A 20,562-nucleotide genomic window follows, 5' to 3' on the forward strand; every position below is an offset into this window, starting at 1 on the left:
TCCTTCTGGGACAATGCTTTCTCCCTGGCTGATGCATGGTCATCTGCGTGCAAGACTGTGGGAGCCCAGAAACCCCAGGCCCTGTGCAATCTGAAATCTCAGCTGGATAACACAAGCGTGACCTAACAAGGGACTGACGTGAGATAGCTTCTGGGGGATATCATGCTTGACAAATCTATTCAAGTCTTTAAAGAGGATAGAAACATGAATAAGTTGTATTAAAACTTTCAAAAAGCCTTTGATATGTTAGACTATACGTTAAGCAGAGCCGTAATGAGCCCAAGGAAGCAGTCTGTCTTGGGCTGGGTGAGGGCTTGGTAACACAAGCTCCCCTCTGATACATGCGGGACAATGGTGACTCAGGTAGGGATCAGTGCAGGACTAACTGTATGGAGAATTCCTACCAATGATCTCAGTGAAGGAATCACATATCCTTAGTCTTACAAGGACACCAGACTCTTCTGAGTATTGGAAGGCACATCCAGAGTAATAAACCACAGGAAAATCTTGCAAGTGTGTAACAGACAGTTTCCAAGAGCAGACATCCATCATCTGTATTGAGAGGCACTACCCAGACCCTCTCCAAATAGTGGCGGGGTCTGGAATTCATTCGGAATGATCCGAGCACCTCCAGCATGCCGCGGAGGTGCTGGGTGCTAGGGGCACAACGGACCAGAGTCCCTACTCTCATGTAGCATCTATTCTAGTTGGGGAAGACAGAATATAAACTACTTAAAGCATTTCAGAGAGTCGTGCATGTACTACAAAAGAAACAAAATATGCAACATGTACGGGAATGAGTGTGGCCAGGGAATACTTCTCCACAGACCTAAAGCTGGTATATTGCTCTGGCCCAAAGGGTCCATGGAGGAGCGTACAATAAGAAAACACCGATCATTCCTTTAACAAGCATTTACCAAGGGCCGACTGTGTGTGAGCCACAGAGATGTGAATACAAAGAAGAGACCCCTAACTCGAGAAGTTTACCGTTGTGCTGGCAGGATGGAGAAGCCCCCATCCCAATTATCCAGGAGGATCTGGCCCCCCACGTGCAGTGGGAGCTATAAGGATAAACCGGGTAGGAGAGCTCACCTGTAGGCAGGGGGGTGTTCGAGCTGCCTGAGGGACTAGTGGGGTTTCTAGGTATTGTCCTTAGAAGGTTGCCCTGGGGCTTCTGCCCGAAGGCAACTCAGTAATGAACCAGAGAAGATTAAGGAGGAAACAGCTAAAGGAATCTGGGGCTTCTTAGGAGAGGAATCCAGGTAGGATTCTTTAAAATAAAAAAGTGAAGACCAAGAGGAGGCGTTCACATATTTGTACAAACGCTCTTTCACCAAACCCTCAGCGAGGGTCCCGTATGCCAGGTCTATACCAGTCAGAGAGGTCAGAGAGAAAGAGAGAGAAGACACAACCAAAAGTTACAGGGTCATAAAGGGTCTGATCGAAGGAAAGAGAGATTCAAAGTTCCAGAAATCTAGAATTAGGGACTGCCTCTCGCCAGGGAAAAGGTATAAAAGGAGCGAGAAAGGAGCTCAGAGCCTAACAGCAGTCAGCCAGTGGAGACTTGATCCCAGAGATGTACAGATCAGCAAAGCCAAATCAGGCCCGGGGAGCTTATGTCAAGCCACCGACAGTGGGTCCCCACTGCTTAGGAAAGGTCTCAAGAGACACAGATGTACCCCTAACCTCCCACGCACGATGGCATGGAAGACAACTCGGCTCTGCCCTAAGCCTTCCCTTGGGACCTGCACAGGAGCTCGGCCGCCGAGCTGGGCGACAGCAGGAACAGCCCACGCGCGGCCCCCATGCTCCTTTCCCCAGCTTGCTCATTCCTCAAAGCCTACTGGGACTCTGACCCCACTCTGCTGTCCCAGCGACAGTGAAGGAGAGCAGATACTGGGGCTAACAAGGCAAAGGCATTCACCTCCCCACCCCAATGGCCGCCGCTGCCACCACGGAAGTCTGGACAGGGAGAAACAAAACGAGATGGTGAGGACAAAGCCCCGGCCCAGCTGGAAGGATACAGTTACCACAAATGAAGAGGATGATGAAGTAGATGCAGACGATCATCCCCGACGAGGAGGGGCCGCCGTAGGCCATGATGCCGTCATACATCACAGCGTTCCAGTCTTCCCCTGTCAGGATCTAAGAGGCCAAAACCACGGTCAGCCCACATGCAGCAGGACCGCGGCTCCCCACGGCCCGCCGGAGCCCCCTGGGCACCACCCAAATCGGGTTCAAGATGCCTTTCACTGTGCTCAACGAATCCTTCAGGTAGAATTTTCAAAACGCTGTTTTCAATTACACAAACCAGGAGTTAATGCTTCACGTGAAAAAAAGCAACATTACATATAAGACTTACCTAGTCTCGGATGACGCCCCAGGTCTGCACCCCCACCCTGAGAGCATGCTGTTGACGCACCTTTCTCCAGAACCCCTATGCACGTGAGTACCCAGACACCCTCCCAGAGGAAAGAGGCAGTTGTCTTCTCAGACTTATTAGACATAAAGCATGTCATACTTTATGAATTTTCTGCATTTGCCTTTTTTTCCCCACTCAAAATATACTCTAGAGATCCCGTGTCAGTAAGTGCCATCAGTCCTTTCAATGGCTGCCTATGATCCCACGTGGTTCCTCTACACTGGAAATGGAGAATTAGACCCCTGAATTTGTAGAGGCAGGGAATTCCAACTATCCCATGTGAATTTACAAACTGCCCAGCAAGTAGATACTAATAACTCCCTGAAATTTCACATGGAAACTTCTCTACTGACGATATGATAACTCAGTCTATCCTGGAGGTAGGATCAGGTGAACCTAAATAGCATTTAAAAAAGATGCTACCTAAAAAAAATAATAGTAATAAGTAAATATAAATAAACCAGACTCTCTTCCAGAGAGAGAAAGAAAGAGAGAGGGAGTACACGTGCTTCTTATTGTCCATCTGCACCAGACTCTTGAAGAAATAAAACTGTCACGGCTCACAACCCAACAGAAGTATGGGCGAATGATTTCAAAAGATAAAGCAAATTCCCAGGAAAGGAACTTCGTGGCTCTTAGTCACATAAGAAGACATTCAGGTTTACTCCTGATAACAGAGAGGCATTAAAGCTACAAGACATCATCTTCACCTGTCAGACAACCATCCAGCAGTTTGAACACCCACTACTTTGAGGAGCACGCAGACAAGAGTGTCAGCATCAAAAATGGACACACACACTTCAAAACAGCAATTCCACTTCTGGGAAGTTTACCCCATACACCTATGCGCCCACACGTGCCCATGGTGTGTGTTCAAGGTCACTCACTGAGCCGAGGCTGGAAACAATGAAATTCTCTTCGACTAGGGACTGGCTACGGAATTAGGGGACATCCATACCACAGAATTTATGCAAAATCGAAAAGTAGGAGGCAAACTCGTATGGACCATTAAGACAGATTCTTAAGGACACTTGAAATAGTGAGAAGCTGGAAAATGGCAGGTAAAATGAGCTACCATCTACATCATAGTACATTTACTGGGAGGGAGGCTGGTAGGTAAGTTCACTGATTTACATCCATGAGCAAATATCTCTCAAAGAATACACAGAAACTATTCAATGGCAGTTGCTCCCCAAAGGAGAAATTGGTGGCTGGGTGGGAAGGAGACTCATTTGTTACTTTATATCCTTTTGTAAACATCTGAATTTTGTGCCATACACACAGGGACTACCAAAAACTACCACCACCGTACAGGTTTCTCTGAAAGAAAACAGAAAAAAGAATAACTAATCAGTGGCTAAAAAATAAGTATAACCCCCTCCCCCAAAATTAAAGTATATTTCAAAAAAGTATGGCCTAGAAAAGGGACAATCATTCCATTCACCTCAAAATGAACAAGTGGAAACAAATCTTACAGATCATTCACTCTAGTCTCTGGGTTTTTGTCTCCCCCCCCCCCCACAAAGGACAGTGACTTTCCAAGGTCACAAAGCTGAGCAAGGCTACAGCCAGGAGGGGACCTCGATGTCTGTAATCCCTCCCACCAGGCTTTCCACCTCCTAGGCAGGGCTCCGGGGCTCACAGACCTCATGTGTGAAAAGCAACAAGGGCAGATGGATCTTTAAAATGTATCTGCCACTCTCTGTTTAAGGAAAGGTTTGAGCTCCCAGCATAGGAAGAAGGGGTTTAAAACACCTTGGCTTAACACCAGGCGGGGCGTGGAGGCTCGTGGCCTGAGTGCAGGGCCATCTGCATACCTGCCACTGTCCCTCCATCTCAGCCTCATCACCTGCACAGGTCCCCCTGGCACGGACACGTCAGAGCCTACCCCCCTCCTTGTTACATGGCAGGAGGGAGCAGCAAGGGGGAGGAAGGCTGTCACAACTCTCTTATCACCCCGATTCCTCTGACTACACAAAGCACGAGGGCTTTTAGAATCCACCTCTTTTCGTACATCCATTCAAGCCCACAATCACAAAACTGTCCTGCAATCAAAAATTCACAAAGAACAGAAAGAGGATCTTAGAGCCTATCTCTCCGAAACCTTGGAAACCTCACAAAATCAGACAGATGTGTTTGGGTTATTACCCTGCCGTGTATCCAGTGGTCTTACAAAAACATGAAATCACGCCACCTGGACAGCTGGAGTCGGGTGCGCAACAATCCACGCCAGGGGCGCGAAAGCTGTCAGAGCATTACTGGGGCAGAGATCTCTAATCCCAGCAGAATCATCCTGTCTCTTCCCGAGAGGCGAAGGGAGAAGGCAGTGTCTCCCACGGCCTCCTCTCAAGGACTCACCTGGAATACCGTCAGAAGGGCTTGCGGGAAATTGTCAAAGGTGCTCCGCTTGGTCTGCGTTTCATCGAAATTAAACTTGCCACCAAACAGCTGCATCCCAAGCAAGGAAAAGATGATGATGAAGAGAAAAAGCAGAAGCAGTAGCGAAGCAATGGACTTCATGGAGTTTAACAAGGAGGCCACTAAGTTGCTCAGGGAAGTCCAGTGCCTACAAGTCAAGATGGGAGGGGGGGTGAGCGCACAATGCCCACAGGACACAGCAGACATTGCGGGGCCAGGCCGCCGCTGCTCACCACCTCCCAGCCGGAAAACATCTGCCACAAGGTACACGCCCTCTCACCTGGTCACCTTGAAAATCCTCAAGAGGCGCACGCAGCGAAACACAGAGATGCCCAGGGGAGACATGATTTCCAGCTCCACCAAGATGGTCTCGGTGATCCCACCGCACACCACAAAGCAGTCAAACCGGTTAAAGAGAGAAACGAAATACGCCTGGAGACCCAAGCTGTACATTTTTACCAGCATCTCGCAGGTGAACAGAGCCAGGAGGACTTTGTTAGCGATATCTGGAAAGACAGAGGGTCTCCTCGTGGGTGTGGCCCAGATCCCCCCCTCCACCAGTCTCTGCTGGAAACGCCCAGCGCCTTGCCGCGGTCTTCGCGACGGCCCCCATTACAGACACGGGGCACCATGTTTATGGTCTGTGTGCTGGCTTCTGGTCCCGCTTCTGCTACCACCTAGATGAGAGACTCTGGAGAAGTCCTTTGAGTTCTCTGTGCTCCAGTCTCATGACTATAAAATGGGGGGGGGGGTGCAGCTGACCACACCATCTCTGAGGCTTTCCAGCCCTACGAGCCTGTGATTCTGCATTTACACCAGCGTATTACATTTCCTGCTTCAGTGGTCCCAGAAAGGCCAGTCTGGTCTTGCTTAGGGCACCATGACATAAGAAGCAGTTGTCCATCAAGGTGGCTTCTAACCGCAGAGAACAGCACCCAGCAGGCTGGAGAGCTGGACAGAAATAGCGCCTCCCCGTGGATCACAACAGACCAACTCAGAACAGGCTGTCTCTGGGGATGAGCTCCAGTCTGGTGCCGGCAGGGAGGGGGGCTTCTGGGTAGAGGGGCAACAACCACTTGCCAAGAATACCATATAGGAAAATACAGCTGCCAGTGGGGACAGGGAAAAGGGACATGAGGTCCCTTCCAACTGCAAGATTCCCTGCCCCTAGGCTGTCATAGGGTTAAGACAAGGAGACGCTCTGGCATCAGCCGGCCCCAGCACACCACGTGGGCTGTGCCCCGCCCCCCAAACTCTGGGTACAGCCTGGATTTGGACAGTTCCTCGGTCTTCCAGTACCCCCGTTAATGTCCTGTCACTACACGCAGATCAGCTATGATGAACCTGCAGCCGGACAGCCTCAGGAAGCCCTAATTCCGAATCAGCACGAAAAGAACACAGCCTCGGGTCGCACCTTGAATCTGCGTCAGCCAGTCAGGCTGGTTGTAGTGCTCAGAGGAAATGGTTAAGGTGTTGAGGAACACCAGGACAATAACCAGCCAGTAAAACGTGACAGACTTCACAGCAGCCCGACATCTTCTGCGATTGAAGCGGTTCCAGCGGCGCCAGCGGCGGCTGCAAGAGAAGCAAATGTGACTATGAATGGCAGATGCGGCATCTGAATGTCCAACGGATATCATGGGGATGTTAGCGGTCTTTAACTCCGAGGACCCAGATCAGGGGGTGCAGGAAGGAAACGCGAGAACACACGGCATAGAAATGATGTTGGCCTTTAAATACAACTTTTAATGTGTAATCTTGACCTGATCGTGCTACCGGTGTCCTGATTACGGCTTTAGACTACTCCGTAACCTGCCACGCACCGTCCTCAAACCAGCTAGAAACATCTAGATATTCATAGATTCATCTGCAGATGCAAAGCGGATCCTGCACACAGATATGCAATTTACATTCCCACCATATGGCACATGGATCTGTTCACACTGCGGGTGCAGAGAGCTGTGTGGCTTCTCATGCACATCTCTTGCGGCATCTCGATCATCATACAGAATTTATCAGGCAGCAAAGTGCCCCAACCCCAGTTTTCCTTTTAGGGAAACTTTTGGTCCTTTCTTAAATCTGGGAGGTTTCTCTGGAGCCTGGCAGACTTGTCAAAGCCGAGTAGGACATGAGTCTTCATACTGAGTCATCAGGTGCCCTTTCTAACTAGTGATGCTCAAAATATACCTTCAGGAGAAGAGCCAATATTGAATTGTGTTTTCATACAAATAAAATGAGCTGAGCCAGACAGACAAGTACCGTGTCCTCCACTGACTTTCAGTTCCGGTATGTAATTAGGGTAAGTATTCCCCCCCTCCCCCGCTTAGCCTGCTCCCACCCTGGGAAACGTTCCCTTCCTCAGGATGGATTGGTGAAGTGGGTCCTGGGAAAAGGCCAATAGAGGGGCGATGTCAGCCCTGTGCAGGCTGTGCTCACGGATGGGGGGCGGTGGGCACGTCCCCTAGGGGCCTGAGACAGAGCAATGCCCTGGCTGCCTCCTAGATGCAGCCCAGGCTGACCCAGCTGCGTTGCTACACTGAAAGCACCGTAACCCAGGGACTGGGCAAAGAAAGACTTGGGCCCACTCTTCAACAAGACCTACAACAAGAGAAGTGCGCTTTGTTCTTGCTATGTGGTTTCCAGTGGTAACGGGCTCGAAACACGATGACCAGTGTAGAAAAATCCCACCAAGGATGCTGAAGCCCACCCCCAGGGCTGGGTTTCCCCTGTGATGCATACTTCAGTACACACAAGCAAGGTGGTCTGAAAAAGGACTCACGTTGGGTCAATTTATGCTGTCGTGACAAGGCTCAGGTGTCTCCCAAATCCTGGAGGCCCGCTGCCTCAACACCAGCAGCCCTGCAGTACTCCCCATCCTACCCTTCACGGGGCTCCAGACGCTGGGTCTACGGAGGTGAAGAAAGTGCACTGTCCTGGGACCTCTTCCCTTGAAAAGCATGCAAGGGTGGGGCCAATAATTATCAATCCCTACTCAGTGCTCCTCTCAGTGTGGGCTGGCTCTGGATAAGAGGGTAAGAGTTCTCCAGGGGGCAGACCGGGGTGGGGAGGGGGACGGACTCCATCCACAGGGGACTGCATGGCCCAGGGGATTGAGGTGGGAAGGAACAGAGCTTGGTGAAAACGGACAGCGGTCCAGTATAGCCACAGAGTGGAGAGGGTAGGAGGGGTATCAAAAGATCAGGTCAGTGAGCGAGCCAGGGGCCAAATGATGAAGGAATTTATATGCCGTCTGGCAAACAGGGAGTCACGGAAGGGTTTCTGATTGTTCTTTTTAAAGTCAGGTTTGTTGAGATACAATTGACATGTGGTAACTACTACTATTTAGGTACAGGGTTTCTAACCACCACCTCAGTCAAGAGGCAGAATATTTCCATCACTCAAAGGACTTTCCTTTATAAGGAAAGTCACCTCAGCCCCTGACAACTACTGATCTGCTTTTTGTTCCTATCGTTTAGTTTTATCCAGAATGCCCTATAATAGAGCTTTCTGAGACTGGCTCCTTTCACTTAGCAAAAGTACTCTCCAGACTCATTTGTGCTGTTGTATCTATCTGCAGTTTTCTCTTTACTGCTGAGCATCCTTCCACTATATGCATGAACTACAATTTGTCTGCCCCTTCACCATCGGATGGACATTGGAATTATTTAGTTTTCAGCAATTGTATACAAGGCTGCTATCAACTCATAAAAATTTCTCAAGCAGGCATATACTTTCATTTTATATGAATACCTCAGAAGTGGGATCGCTGGGTCATGCGATAAACATATGTTTAACTTTCCAAGAAACGGCCAAGTTGTTTTTAAAATGGCCATGCCATTCACCATGCAGGAATGGGTGGGAATTCCTGCTGATCTGCATCCTTGTCAGAACTCGGTATTGCCATATTTTAAAATTTGACCCACAGGTGTAAAAAATGATCTAAAAGGTATGCAGTGGTGTCTTACTGCAATTTTGATTTACATTTTTCTAGTGACCAATGGTCACTCCATGTGCTTCTTTGCCATCCCTATCTCTTTTTGGTGACATGCCTGTTGAAATCTATTGACCATTTTTTTATTGTTGTCTTATTACTCACATTGTATTTACATAGCCTTCTTTTTATATAGTGGGTACTAGTCCTTTTTATCAAATGTTTTGCAAATATTTTCTTCTGATCTGAAGCTTATCGACTCATATGGCCAGTGTTTTGGGTGTTGTATCCGAGAAGAAACCTTTGCCCAGCCCAAGGTCACAAAGACATTGTAGGTTTTCTTCTAGAATATTTATAATTTCAGGTTTTACATTTACTTCCACGTCCATTTCAAGGTACTTTTTGTATATAACGATAAAATGTCATTTTTAGTTGAAAAATAACATTTACATGGAAAAGTACACAAATCATAGGTATAGGTTCAATGAGATTTTAGCAACTAAACACATAACCTGCACCTAGAGCAATGAACAGAACATCACTAGCATCTCAGAACACGTCTCGAACCTCCCTCTCTATAGAGGACTTTTAAGCAGAAAAGTGACAAGAAGTATGTCTCGATTGTTGGGGGGGATATGAAAGACTGATCAGTGACAAGAAATTTTTCATTGTTGTGTCTCATTGGTTTGTTTTGGGGCAAAATCTTTAGCATCTGCTACGCTGCTCTCCAAGGCAGGTGCTGAATATTGACTGTACAGACTGCTCTTTGATAGGAATGTCCTTGCCCACAGAGTAAAAATCAAGTCTAGAACAACTCCATGTAGAATAGAGAAGTGAGAAAGTAAAACACCAACACGCAGGTTTAGGGAAAAAATAAAAGATACTGACCTGAGCTTGGATTTTGAGATGGCTTGGCTGCAAGAAAGACAGAAAGAAGAGGATTTCTGTTAGGAAGGCTTGAGCAGACTCTCCTGGTCACTTCAGCTGAGAGATCAGAAAAGCCATGCACAGAAGCCTGGGCTCAGCATCCCCAGCTCCCCCAGTGAGCCAGCAGGGGTGAGAGCAGAGCAGGAGAAGAGACACTGTCCGGGCCAGGCAGGCCAGGCTGACACCGTCCAGGGGTCCAGGGGTCCAGGGCCAAGGCAAGAGAAGACTCTTAGCCAGTGGCCCTGTGCAGCCCTGTCAGGGGCCGTGATGCCCAGGGGCTCTTCTCCCTTGACCTCACTTTCCCAGAAAGAAGTCAGTGGGGCCTCCCCTGCTCGCATCTCAGCCACTCTAGCAGCAGCATGTGCTGCTGCTACAGCGAAAAGAGCACTGGACTAGGAGTCCCAGCTCTGCTGTTCAACAACCGCATGGGTTTGGGCAAGCAGCACACCTGGTTGAGCCTCAGTGTTCTCATCTGTAAAATGAGGAAGACAAACCCATCCCCCCGCCTACTTCACAATGTTGTAGGGAGGGCAGAACGAGACAACAGAGGCAGATTCACTTCTTAAATGGCTGAGCGCTCTGCCCCAAACACAACATTTTTATTAATCACTCCCAAGATGATCAAACTCTCTCAAAAACACCACCTCTACTTTACAGAGATAAGACCTAAGGGATACCAGCGGGAAGCAAATGAAACCAAACTGCATGGGCTCCCCAAAGCAGGCAGGACTCTGCACATGAACAACGCTGGTCCCTGCTGGGGACCAGGTCATCTAGACAGAAGCCAACGGGGGTGGAGGGGAAGGCGGATGTGGTGGCGCCCTCCGCTGTTAGGAGAGGGTGGTGCAGGGCGCCGGAAACAAGTGCCGTGAGCAAAGGAGGGCAGCCCTTCGGGGCCAGCCGCCACGCAGGAGGTGGGCGGAACCCGCCAGGGAAGGGAAACTGAAATATGCAGCACATTCTGTCAGCCACTGTGCCATACAAGCTCTTCGTCAAAGCACCGATGCCAACACCAGACCGGGAGGAGAATCAGGCCTGTTACCCCCACCGCCGACACCCAGAGGGCCCAGCCTTGGCCGTGCCTCTTCTTTTCCACCAGCACCTAGTGGACACAGTGGAATTGCCGGGTTACCTGGCACGCCCTGCCGCAGGCTCCGCCTCGGAAGGACGGGCTGCTCTGGGGGGAAGAGGCGTGTGAAATGCCGGGGGTCTGGAGGCCTGGGGAGGGAGGGGAGGAGGACCAAGGGGTCCGGGGTGAGCCCACCCACCCCTCGTGCTTCTGAGGCCATGGCCCGGGGTGCCTGCCCCACAGGGGCTCCTCTAAGAAGACAGGAGGCAAGAGGAGGGCAAGTGGCCTCCACACTCACCAGAGACTCCCACAGCCGCCTTGGTTCTCGCCTCCGCCACTTACGTTCTCTGTGTTCACCGACTCCGTCTCACTGGTGGGCATGCTGGCTGCGGGGAGAAGACAAGGCTTTAGCGGGCATGCTGGAGGTACTGCATGCCCAGGAGTGGGCCTGCTGCGGATTGCCGCCTCCAGGCAGGCCCCCTGGGAGCCCAGGAGGAAGGCAAGGAAGAATGAGAGGCCAGGCACCTCCACGGCGGAGGAGTCTGTTTCTGTGATGTGCCAATCTGCAGAGAAAGCCCCCAGAGCACCCCTCCCCTCCCCAACAGGAGGGAGCTCTGTCCATTCTGACTCTCCCCAGGGCAAAGAAGCCTAGGGGCCAAACTGAATCCAGTCACTGTGCCTGGGACCAGCTCACTGTCTTGACTTCCAGGAGAGGATTGAGAGGCCACCAGAACTCAGAGTGACATCTTCGCTGGTCCCAACTGCTTCTCTCTAGAAAATCTGTGACTAGACCAGGACTTGATACATAAATTCTCATCGTAAATACGCAGAAGGAGAAGAGGCACTGGATGCAGGAGAACATGAAGGTACCACGCACACAATCTTTTTAAAAATTTAAGAACTCTACTCATTATTAGCTAATTGATCTGCTCAGTCCCCTGAGTTTGTGAAGCCAATATGCAGAAGGGTTTTTCCGAAGCAGCCAGAACTAGAGCACAAAGGAAGTACAGTCTTACGGGTAGAAGGTTTTCTCCCAACCAGTGACCACCGGGCAAGGCTGACCATGGTCTCAGTGTCACCAGGGTCTCTGGGCATGTCTCAACCCTCTGCAGCTGGACCCTGAGCAGAGGAGGTGCACCGACTGTGTTGGGAGGCCCAGCGCCCCACCGTCGGGCATGTGGGCATTATTCCTCATCCACCTGATTCAACCCTATCATCATCCTAAGCAGGGGTTAGAGCCAGGTCACGACGGAGAGGGAGGGCACAAAACATTGCACCTGCCGTGGAAAGCCCACAGATTTCCATGAACTACAAAAAGAGCCACTTCGGGGATCCATGCAAGGAGTTCTGGAAACCTGCAGTAAGGAATAATGAATTCTGCCCTGGGGTTCAGCAAGGGGGTCACTGAAGATAGAAATGGGGGAGAATCACCCAACTACGTGCACTTCTTTGCCCTGATGCATCCCTTTGAACCGTAGCGACCATCTTTATAGAATCTGTTGTATCAACAGAAGGCCTTCCCCCGTGCGCTCTACCGACACAGCTCCTCTTAGCAAGGATGCCTCCACTTCGATCTGCAAAAGCTGGTAGTGGTTCCGTGGTGCCACAGGCGGTCCTGAGGACCCCAGGCACATGGCCCAGAGGAGCTGGGTCCACAACCTCTGCGCTGTGGCTGCAGGTCTGTGGGCCCTGCTCAGGCCAGGGACACCGTGAATGACAAGGAAGAAGGTGGGCCTGACCCGAGAGACCCAGAGAGCAGAGAAACAGCTCTTCTGAGGGCACCAGAGAGTCCTTTCCCCTCTGTGGGCACCCAAGACACGGCGCCTGCCCAGGTGGGAGTCCACAGCTGTGTCCGGAAGCATTTAGGCAAAGGCAGCAAAAGTACAATCAGCAAAACAAGAGACCCACATCACGCTACTGGTATTCTCTTAGAATAACCTTTCTTCCTCAATTAAGTTAAAACAAACCAACTACAAACTTTGATTCACTTTTTTAGGACTCCACGCAAAAAAACAAAACAAAACAAAAAAACAGACAAAAATAAACAACCTAAAAAACACACACAACCCAACCACAGAAAAATCTTGAACAAAAGCTCCATAAAGATACACACACACACACACACACACACACAGAGGCACACAGCTGCTCAGGCAATCCTTTTCTCCATGACTGACTTGAAAAGACAAAAATGTTACAAAATCCAATGAAGTTCATTGCTACGGGCTGCTCCCATAGGTCACCCTTGTCTTCGATGACAAAGAAAATCACAGTGGGACACTCCTACAGATAGGACCGTGAGTCATCTCTGTGGAACAGAAGTTTTTCTTGTCACTTTCTGTCACTACTAAGGGGACAGAAATTGAGAGCACGTGGTCCATGGTGGTGGGGGGCAGTTAGCGTTTGACTGGGCTGGGCACAGTCAAATCTCACTGCAGATTATAGTGTCCCACACGGAGAGCAGTGGTGCTAACTATGCAGTCTCGAGGGCCACTTCTGCCTCTCACCGGTTCTACCACTAATCACCCTAGGACTGTATTCTTTCCAAAAGAGCAAACTTCTTCCAAACAGGCTCAGTCTTTGTGGCTTTTCAGCCTCTGTGGCCTCATCCTGGGATGAGAGCAGTGCGCCTACTGCACATGATTCTTAAAGCTTCTTTTCTCCAACCGTCTGATCAAAGCAGATAAATTACATGCTGCCTATGGGGCGGGGGTTGCATTTCTGGTTCCATGCCAGCTATTAGTGACTGAAATGTACTAGCTGGTCCCTGGACGTGAGAACCAAGTGGGTAGAAAGATAAGAAATAAAGGCAAACTCCCCAGATAGAAACCGAGAAAGATTAATGGTGTGGCACGATGTCGGGGCTGCGCGGATGGAGAGAAGTTTCCCTGCCCCCTAGGTGGACTGCATCCTTCGGGAGCTAAGAGCAGATGCTCAGGTCGGCCAGATCCCAGTTTAACACCCACCCCTGTGGCTGAACTTCTCCAATACTCCACTTTCTCCTCTGGGGCTGTTGGCAGAACTGAGTGAGACAGAACACATGGTGGGTTTTCCCCACAGTCCTGGGTCATTCTGTGTGGGTCCACAGGGTGGGGCAATCGGTGAGCCTCAGACATGAGAGCTGTCACCTCAAGAAAGTTCTCTTGGAGCCCCCTGGATGCAAAGGGACACTCTGGTTGCACGGCCCAAACCCAGGGTCCCATTGCTGTGACCGTGCTTACAGAGAGACCCCTAGTGCGAGCAGTCTTCCGCACTCCTGAGTCACCGTTGGCCTCCATTCTTGGTTTGTAACTTTTCTATCTCGAACGAGTCATTTCTGTCTGATGGTGCCTGCTGTAGAGATAGCAACTTTTCTGTCTTAATGGTTAGACACGGAGAGCACCATGGTCCTATAATAAATAGCTGATTCTAGAATGACATCAACCAGAGCTGAGGAGGTGGCGAGGGGGAGGGGGAGGAAGAGCACAGTGACTGTGCTAGAATTGGGTGACCTCATTTGGTCCCAGAAATGGACCATGATCCAGTCGCTTCACCCGCGCAGAGAAACCGGGCTCTGATGGGGCCCTGGCAGCCCTTCTCTCCGCTCCAGCCTCTCCCTCCTGGTCACATGTGAGCGCTTCCTTTCCCCACGGTATGGAGACCACACCATGGGCAAAAGGAGCTCATTTATACATAAGCATTTCACCCTTCCCTTGCACTGGGCATTCGTTATTTTTTAATGTTAAAAAAATTGATATGTTTCACTTCACTTCATCCCAATGGGACTTCATCTGTGTTTTTACTGTCAAGACAAGAGGATCACAGACTATTAGAACCAGAAGGGGCCTCTGAGGTCACGCAGAGCCGCTCTGTGATTTCACAGATCAGAGACCTGGCCAACTTGCCTCGGGATGCACAGCTCAGGTGTGAGAAAGCTCTCTGGCTTCCCAGCTGGCCGTGGCCCTTGTGCCTGCAGGGTGTGCTCAAATATACTGGGATACGTTTTGGTATCAGTACATGTTGACATGTATATTGGTATGCCCTTAAAAAATCATACTTAATTTACTTACATATGCTGGTACACGTTGGGCTATGGTGGTAGATCCTCAGAATGCCACACGTTAAAAGTTCCAAAGCCAATCAAGCCTACTGTCCATCAGCCTGGTTTGCTGTCCCGATGACCTCAGTTAACCCCCAGAAACCTGGTATACAGCCAGACCGGCTCCAGGAGACCACCCCAGCAGAGAGAGAGAGAGAACGAAGGTCAAGTCGCCGTGGTGACTATTGGGACTTTACGAAAATCCACATAAGTAGGCCCATGGGGAAATTCCTGGAACACATGCCCTTTCCCCAACTGGCTGCCACAGCCTCATGACTGCCCCGTGTGCAGGGGGAGCACCTTGTCCCCTTCAGGACGGAGTCAACAGTAATTGCTGACAAGTGGTGGGCTGGTTAGGGATGCAGGCAAAGCCCAGCCCCCCACCCCCGCCCCAAGTCCCACCATGTCCTCTAGAGGCAGAAGTAAGCCAAGGGGCCATCTGCAGGCCAAGCAGCTGTAAATCCTTTCCCCTACACATTCCAGGGAACTCGGGAGCTCTGTTGAGCAAATTTTCATTTTTAAAAAAATTCAAGTTTTAAAACTATTTCCAGAATCTGGGGTGAAACCAGGTATCACGACCCAGCCTCTACCTAGAATGGGGTGCTGACTCACACTGCAACCTGCCTGCTGAAAACCTGGGGAAGTGCAGGCCCAGGCTTCGGGAGCTTTCCCAGGTGCTGTGATCTCCAAGAAGAGCTGCAGGCCGGACCCTGAGGCTTCAATGTGGGCACACCGAGCAAAGGACATGATGGCTGCTGCCGGGGAGGAGGGGAGGCCAGACAGTAGCCCGGCGGCAGGCCCTGGACGGCAGATGAAAGCTACCCTGGCCTCAGCGGGGGAGTTGGGAGGCCCACTTGGAGCTCTCTGGGGAGGGCAAGCCATGCTGTTGCTAAGATGCTGCTGGGCCCGGATGCCATTATGGGCAATGCCGCACAAAATACAGTGGGAAAACACATGGTTTCTCAGGCCAGCACAACTAGCTAGCATTTTCATGGATGGGAGTGTGCGTGCCCATCACACACACACGTGGTGAATGGGTCTGCCTGTGGGTTGAAATAGGCAGCCCCAAAATTATGTTCACTATTAACAGGCACAGCATCACAGAGGCTACTTTGTGATGAAGACACAAAGAGGAATGTCAGAGAAGCTGGGCCTTTGTCAGTCACAATGTGGGGACAAGTCCTTTCCCTTTCCCTCCCTGGGCTTCACTGGCTAATCTAGAACATGAGCTGTTGGGTGACATTATCTGTAAGACCCACGTACCTCTGACCTGCTCGAACTGCTCTAAAGAGGAAACACCCACAGGCTGTCTGGTTTCACCAGTGCCAGGGGGTTTTCCCTTGCCGTCCCCCAGCTCGGTGCAGAGAGCAGGGAAGGAGCAGTGTTGTGAAGCCTCCACCCCATCCCCCTCAGGAGGGCCTCCAGGAACCAGGAAGCCTACTCAGGAGAAGCGTTCCCAAGTCTCCTCCAGGCAGAGCCACTGGGGAAGGGAGCAGCACACACACACACCCCCCCCCGCCCCGAGAGTGCTCACACGCCACTGGAGCCCGGGGACCCATGCCAGCTGAGCCCGGAACACCCCAGCCTCCTTCTTGAGCCTGGCACACCAAACAGCCTCCTTCACAGATGTCCTGGGCTTCAGGGAGCCTCGTGCCCCTGTTCACCACAGGACAGGCACCCTTGCACGGTCAGGGATGCCTCTCCAAATCTGCCTCCAACCCTTCTCATGCCTCCCTCTCAACGGGTGGGGGCAGGCGGCTGGACAGCTGAGCAGTGACCGTCATGGCTGCTTTCCTTGGGAACAGCAGATCTGAAGCCAAGATCTCCTGGGGTTTTTTATCTTATTTTCCTGACAAGCATGTGAAGTGCCATGACATCCCCTGAAGGAATTTGCCCGTGCCTGCTAGTAGTGACACACTTAGCCGTCACAAGGTAACAGACTCTGGTTGTTGTGAAGAAGCCAGCCTCTTCTTGGGGAATGTGGGTCAAGGCCAGACCAAGGTTTCTGTGTCTAGAGCAAGAATGATGCCCTGACAAGAATTACTTCTGCGTGACTAATGACACGAGGAGCGCCGCACCCCCACGAGGGCCCTCCCCACCCCCAGCCTCATCGAGGGCCTTCGTTAGGGTGTCTGGGTATTTCAGTCAATAAAAGACCTCCCCCACTCAAAACAGAAAGTTTCCTGAAAATATGAGGCTTCTTCCCCTCCCCATATCCCTCAGAAAGCTAGCAAAATATCCTCAAACAATCACACGGTGCGAGCCCCTGCTCGGGACAACAGGCGCCTACATGACCAAGGGGAGGACTCTCTTCTTCTGGAGACATCTTCTCACGGTAACCCCCCCTGAGCCTGGGCCCTCAAGTCAGTCTTTGAAAATGCTTTTGTGTTACATCGGTGACAGTATGTCCTGCTTACCTGACGCCCGTTCTTCCTGCAGAGGCCTCCAGGGGCTGCACCAAGGCCAGCTCTTCCCATAAACCTCTGCAGACACTAAGCCTGCCTGAGCCAGCCCAGGCCCCCAGCCCCTAACTGGCTGCCCCCTCCCCCCTCCCCCAACCACACAGGTTCCTTCTCTTCTCAGGCCCACAGTGCGTTCTCCGGAGGCCTGGGGGCTTATGTCTGATACTCTCTGTTCTTGTCTGCTCCGAAAGCCTTCAAGTCCGACCACCTGTGGCTTGTTCCAATTCCTACAATCAAGCTCAATGTTTCCACGACAATGTCCCCATCCTGTATGGGCTCTCATATGCAAAACCCCAAGTGTCCTACTTGGTAGTAGCAGAGGCTACTACCCAAAAAAAAGAGTGCAGTGTGTCCCCTCTGCTCCCTTGGCAGCTGGCTTTGTGGCCCTATTTACAGTCAAAGAGACTCTTCCTCCAGAGTCGTCTGACCAGGGCCGACCTTGGTGGCAGCAACCAGGTAAACCATGTGGTGTGCACGGGCAGGGGGCTACACCGCTGTAAGGCTACAGTGGTGGCCTGGCAAGGACAGGACCCCAGCCGTCTGCCTCACACCCTCACGCGGATGGTCCTGATGCTGACCCCAGGGTTTCCAGCGAGGGTCTGCATGTAGCATTCATTTTACAGCAGAGCTCGAAAATGAACTGTGCCCCCACATTAGCCCTTTCCTCCTCCCCGCTCACAAAGGCAAGTGCCCCCCCCCCGCCCCACAATCTTCGCATCCTCAAAATCTATTTTTAACTTCATTCTTGAAACTGGCACTACGAGCTCTAGTATGTCCCGGGCAAACCAGCCCGAAGGGTGAAAAACCAGCAGGCCCTGTGAAAAATGTAACCTGGAAAATCAAAATCAATCAAATAACAACACTGGAATTTCTAAACAGTTTAGATGAAAAAGCATCATTGGGGAAAAGTGTTTAAGAAGTCTGTCTTCCAGTCTAAGAATATTCATGCTGAATTAAATAAATGTTCTGAGTGGGTTCAGCTGCTTCTTTAAAAGGTATAGTTCAAACAAAAAGGAAACTGCAATGCTGTCTTGGCAAAACCACACAGTTGGGGTAAAGACAAGAAGAAAATAACATGACCAAAAGTTCAGAGGAATCAAGCGGTTAAAACATAGGCGTCTGACAAACCCACCACACCAGCACACACATGCACGTCACACCAGGCCTATGTGCAAGGAGAAGGCTCCAGCAGCCTCGGGAGAGGAGGCTCCCGACTGGAATTCACCCCCAGTCATTTACCGTGATCTTTAGCCCTGTGTTGGCGAAAGCAGCAAAACTTCCTTTTCTTCTTATCCTCTTTTAGCAGGTCGGCCACCGTGACTCCTTCAGGTGGAACACAGGCAATGTCGTTATGACTCGGTAGAGGGCAGCAGGAGCAACGCAAACAGGGCCCGAGGCCCAGAGAGGCGGCCGCAGCCATGGGCTCTGAAACCCCAGGTGTCCTCGAAACCCCAAGTGTCCTCCTCCTTGGACATCTACAGTTCAGGGTCTGACCGGTGGAGGGGAGGAGCGCTTTCTGCAGCGAGGGTACCAAACGCTTGTCTCTGAAGGACCTGTCCCAAATAACCAACCAACCAGCCAACCAACCACACCACCAGAGACAAAGCTTCCCAGGGTTTGGCCACCCCACCAAGAAGGGCGTTCGGGAGAGGGCATTCAGCCACGGCCAGGAGACCCGGGTGCTGACCAACTGGGCAGTCCGGCCGGTACCGCTATGTGGGAAGGACATGTAGGGGTTTACAAGGTGGGCTCTGGACTTGGACAAATCAGGTCTGATCTCAGCCCTGCCACTTCCCAACTGGATGAGCACAGACAGGTTACCTGCTTTTGCTAATCTGCTTACCTTAGTAAGTGGTAAACGGTAAATATAGTAACACAGGTGCTGGCAAGGTACAACACATACAATGGCCCTGTGGCCACTAGGTCTCCAGCTCCCTCTGGCTCTGGGATAGGATATCACAATATTAGCCGGTGGGCTGATCTTCAGGGTGGGGCCCCATGCTCAGGGAAAGGAGCTTCATGGGCAATAGGGGAAGCAGAAGGAATGCCATGCGGGTGAGGACACAGGACATGGGCACTCGCGAGCATGACGGGTGGGAATGTAAATGGATACCAATGGCAGGACACATTTCTAAAACGGGCATCCTCTCTGACCCAGCAAATCCCTTTCTGGCACTTTCTCCCACAAGACTGTGAGCATGTGTGTGCAGACCCAGGTGCACACATTTGCAGGGATTAATGGTGGCTCATCTGCAGACGAGCGAAACCTGCATTCAAACCCCAGCTTGGCCACTTGACAGGCGTGGGACCCTGGGAAGCTACTTAACCTCTCTGTGTTTCAATTTCCCCATCATCTGTCAAGTGCTTGCCTCCCAGAGCCCTGGGAGGAATAATGGATTCACACACCCCTGACCCTTAGAACAGTGTCTAACACACAGGAAGGCCCTGATAAATGAGACATTCTTATTCTGCTTTCTTTCGTGGAACACAGACTTGCTGGACCACACTAGGTGCCTGCCGCACAGTGGAGGACAGAAAGAGACCCTGTTTCTACCTCCAGGAGTTCGCAGTCTGCGGCGCATGGTTCAGTGAGAAAGGCAAGTGGATGCGCCCCCCAACCGCGATGATCTTAGGGTGGGGACACGCGTGCAGGCTGCCCGTGAAAGCATGTATGTTCCCATGTGCACAGGTGAGGTCACAAAGAACAGGGCCCCAGTGGCCCAGTCTCATTCTCTTATCCTTTATACACTTTGATATATGAATTCTTGGCAATGAGCAAATATTACTTTTGCAACTAAAATATATTAAAAACAAGCACACACAGCCTGACTTGGGGTCTACAAACCTGGCTGGAGGGCCTTCACCTCATATCCATGCTGGGGCGACCACCCCTGAGCCCATCTCCCGCCAGCTCTTAGAAGACCTACCTAGGGTGGGCGTCTGCTCCCCATACCACCAGCCCAGTGGAGGGGGGGGGGTTGTCTCCCAGCCGTCTGCAGCACTGGGCCCACCTCCCTCAGCTCTCCTGGTCAGAGGCACTCCCATCCACCTCCAGAAACAGGGCAACCCTCCTGAGGCCTGCCACTCTAAGCGCTGCTGTTTGCTGAATTTACAGCCTTCAGAGGACTGTCTTGCATTCTGAATTTGCGCCCTGAGCTGGTTTAACTGTGATGAAAGCAGTTTGATAAGTCGCCTTTGGAAGACACAAGCTTTGAAACTGGACCAGCACATTTCCATGCTGGGAAACAGCTATGC

At 51.2% G+C, this 20,562-nt stretch overlaps 1 protein-coding gene across 5 annotated transcripts in view; it reads right to left on the reverse strand.

Moving 5' to 3' along the window:
* The window catches only part of CACNA1D (calcium voltage-gated channel subunit alpha1 D), a gene marked incomplete at its 5' end in the record, with an annotated part of 425,478 nt that overhangs the window by 76,137 nt on the left and 328,779 nt on the right, over positions 1-20,562 (reverse strand). For 4 of the 5 annotated variants that reach the window (XM_080805951.1, XM_080805954.1, XM_080805955.1 and 1 more), the window contains 6 exons: positions 2,025-2,145; positions 4,781-4,988; positions 5,121-5,346; positions 6,255-6,415; positions 9,660-9,686; positions 11,066-11,153. In XM_080805951.1, the coding sequence (XP_080662077.1) occupies positions 2,025-2,145; positions 4,781-4,988; positions 5,121-5,346; positions 6,255-6,415; positions 9,660-9,686; positions 11,066-11,153 (831 nt within the window). Of the gene's footprint in view, positions 1-2,024; positions 2,146-4,780; positions 4,989-5,120; positions 5,347-6,254; positions 6,416-9,659; positions 9,687-10,740; positions 10,801-11,065; positions 11,154-20,562 lie in introns of all 5 variants that reach the window. The other variant, XM_080805952.1, reaches the window with a different exon arrangement.

The sequence above is a fragment of the Martes martes genome (genome assembly GCF_963455335.1).
Source record: "Martes martes genome assembly, chromosome: 1".
NCBI lineage: Eukaryota > Metazoa > Chordata > Mammalia > Carnivora > Mustelidae > Martes > Martes martes.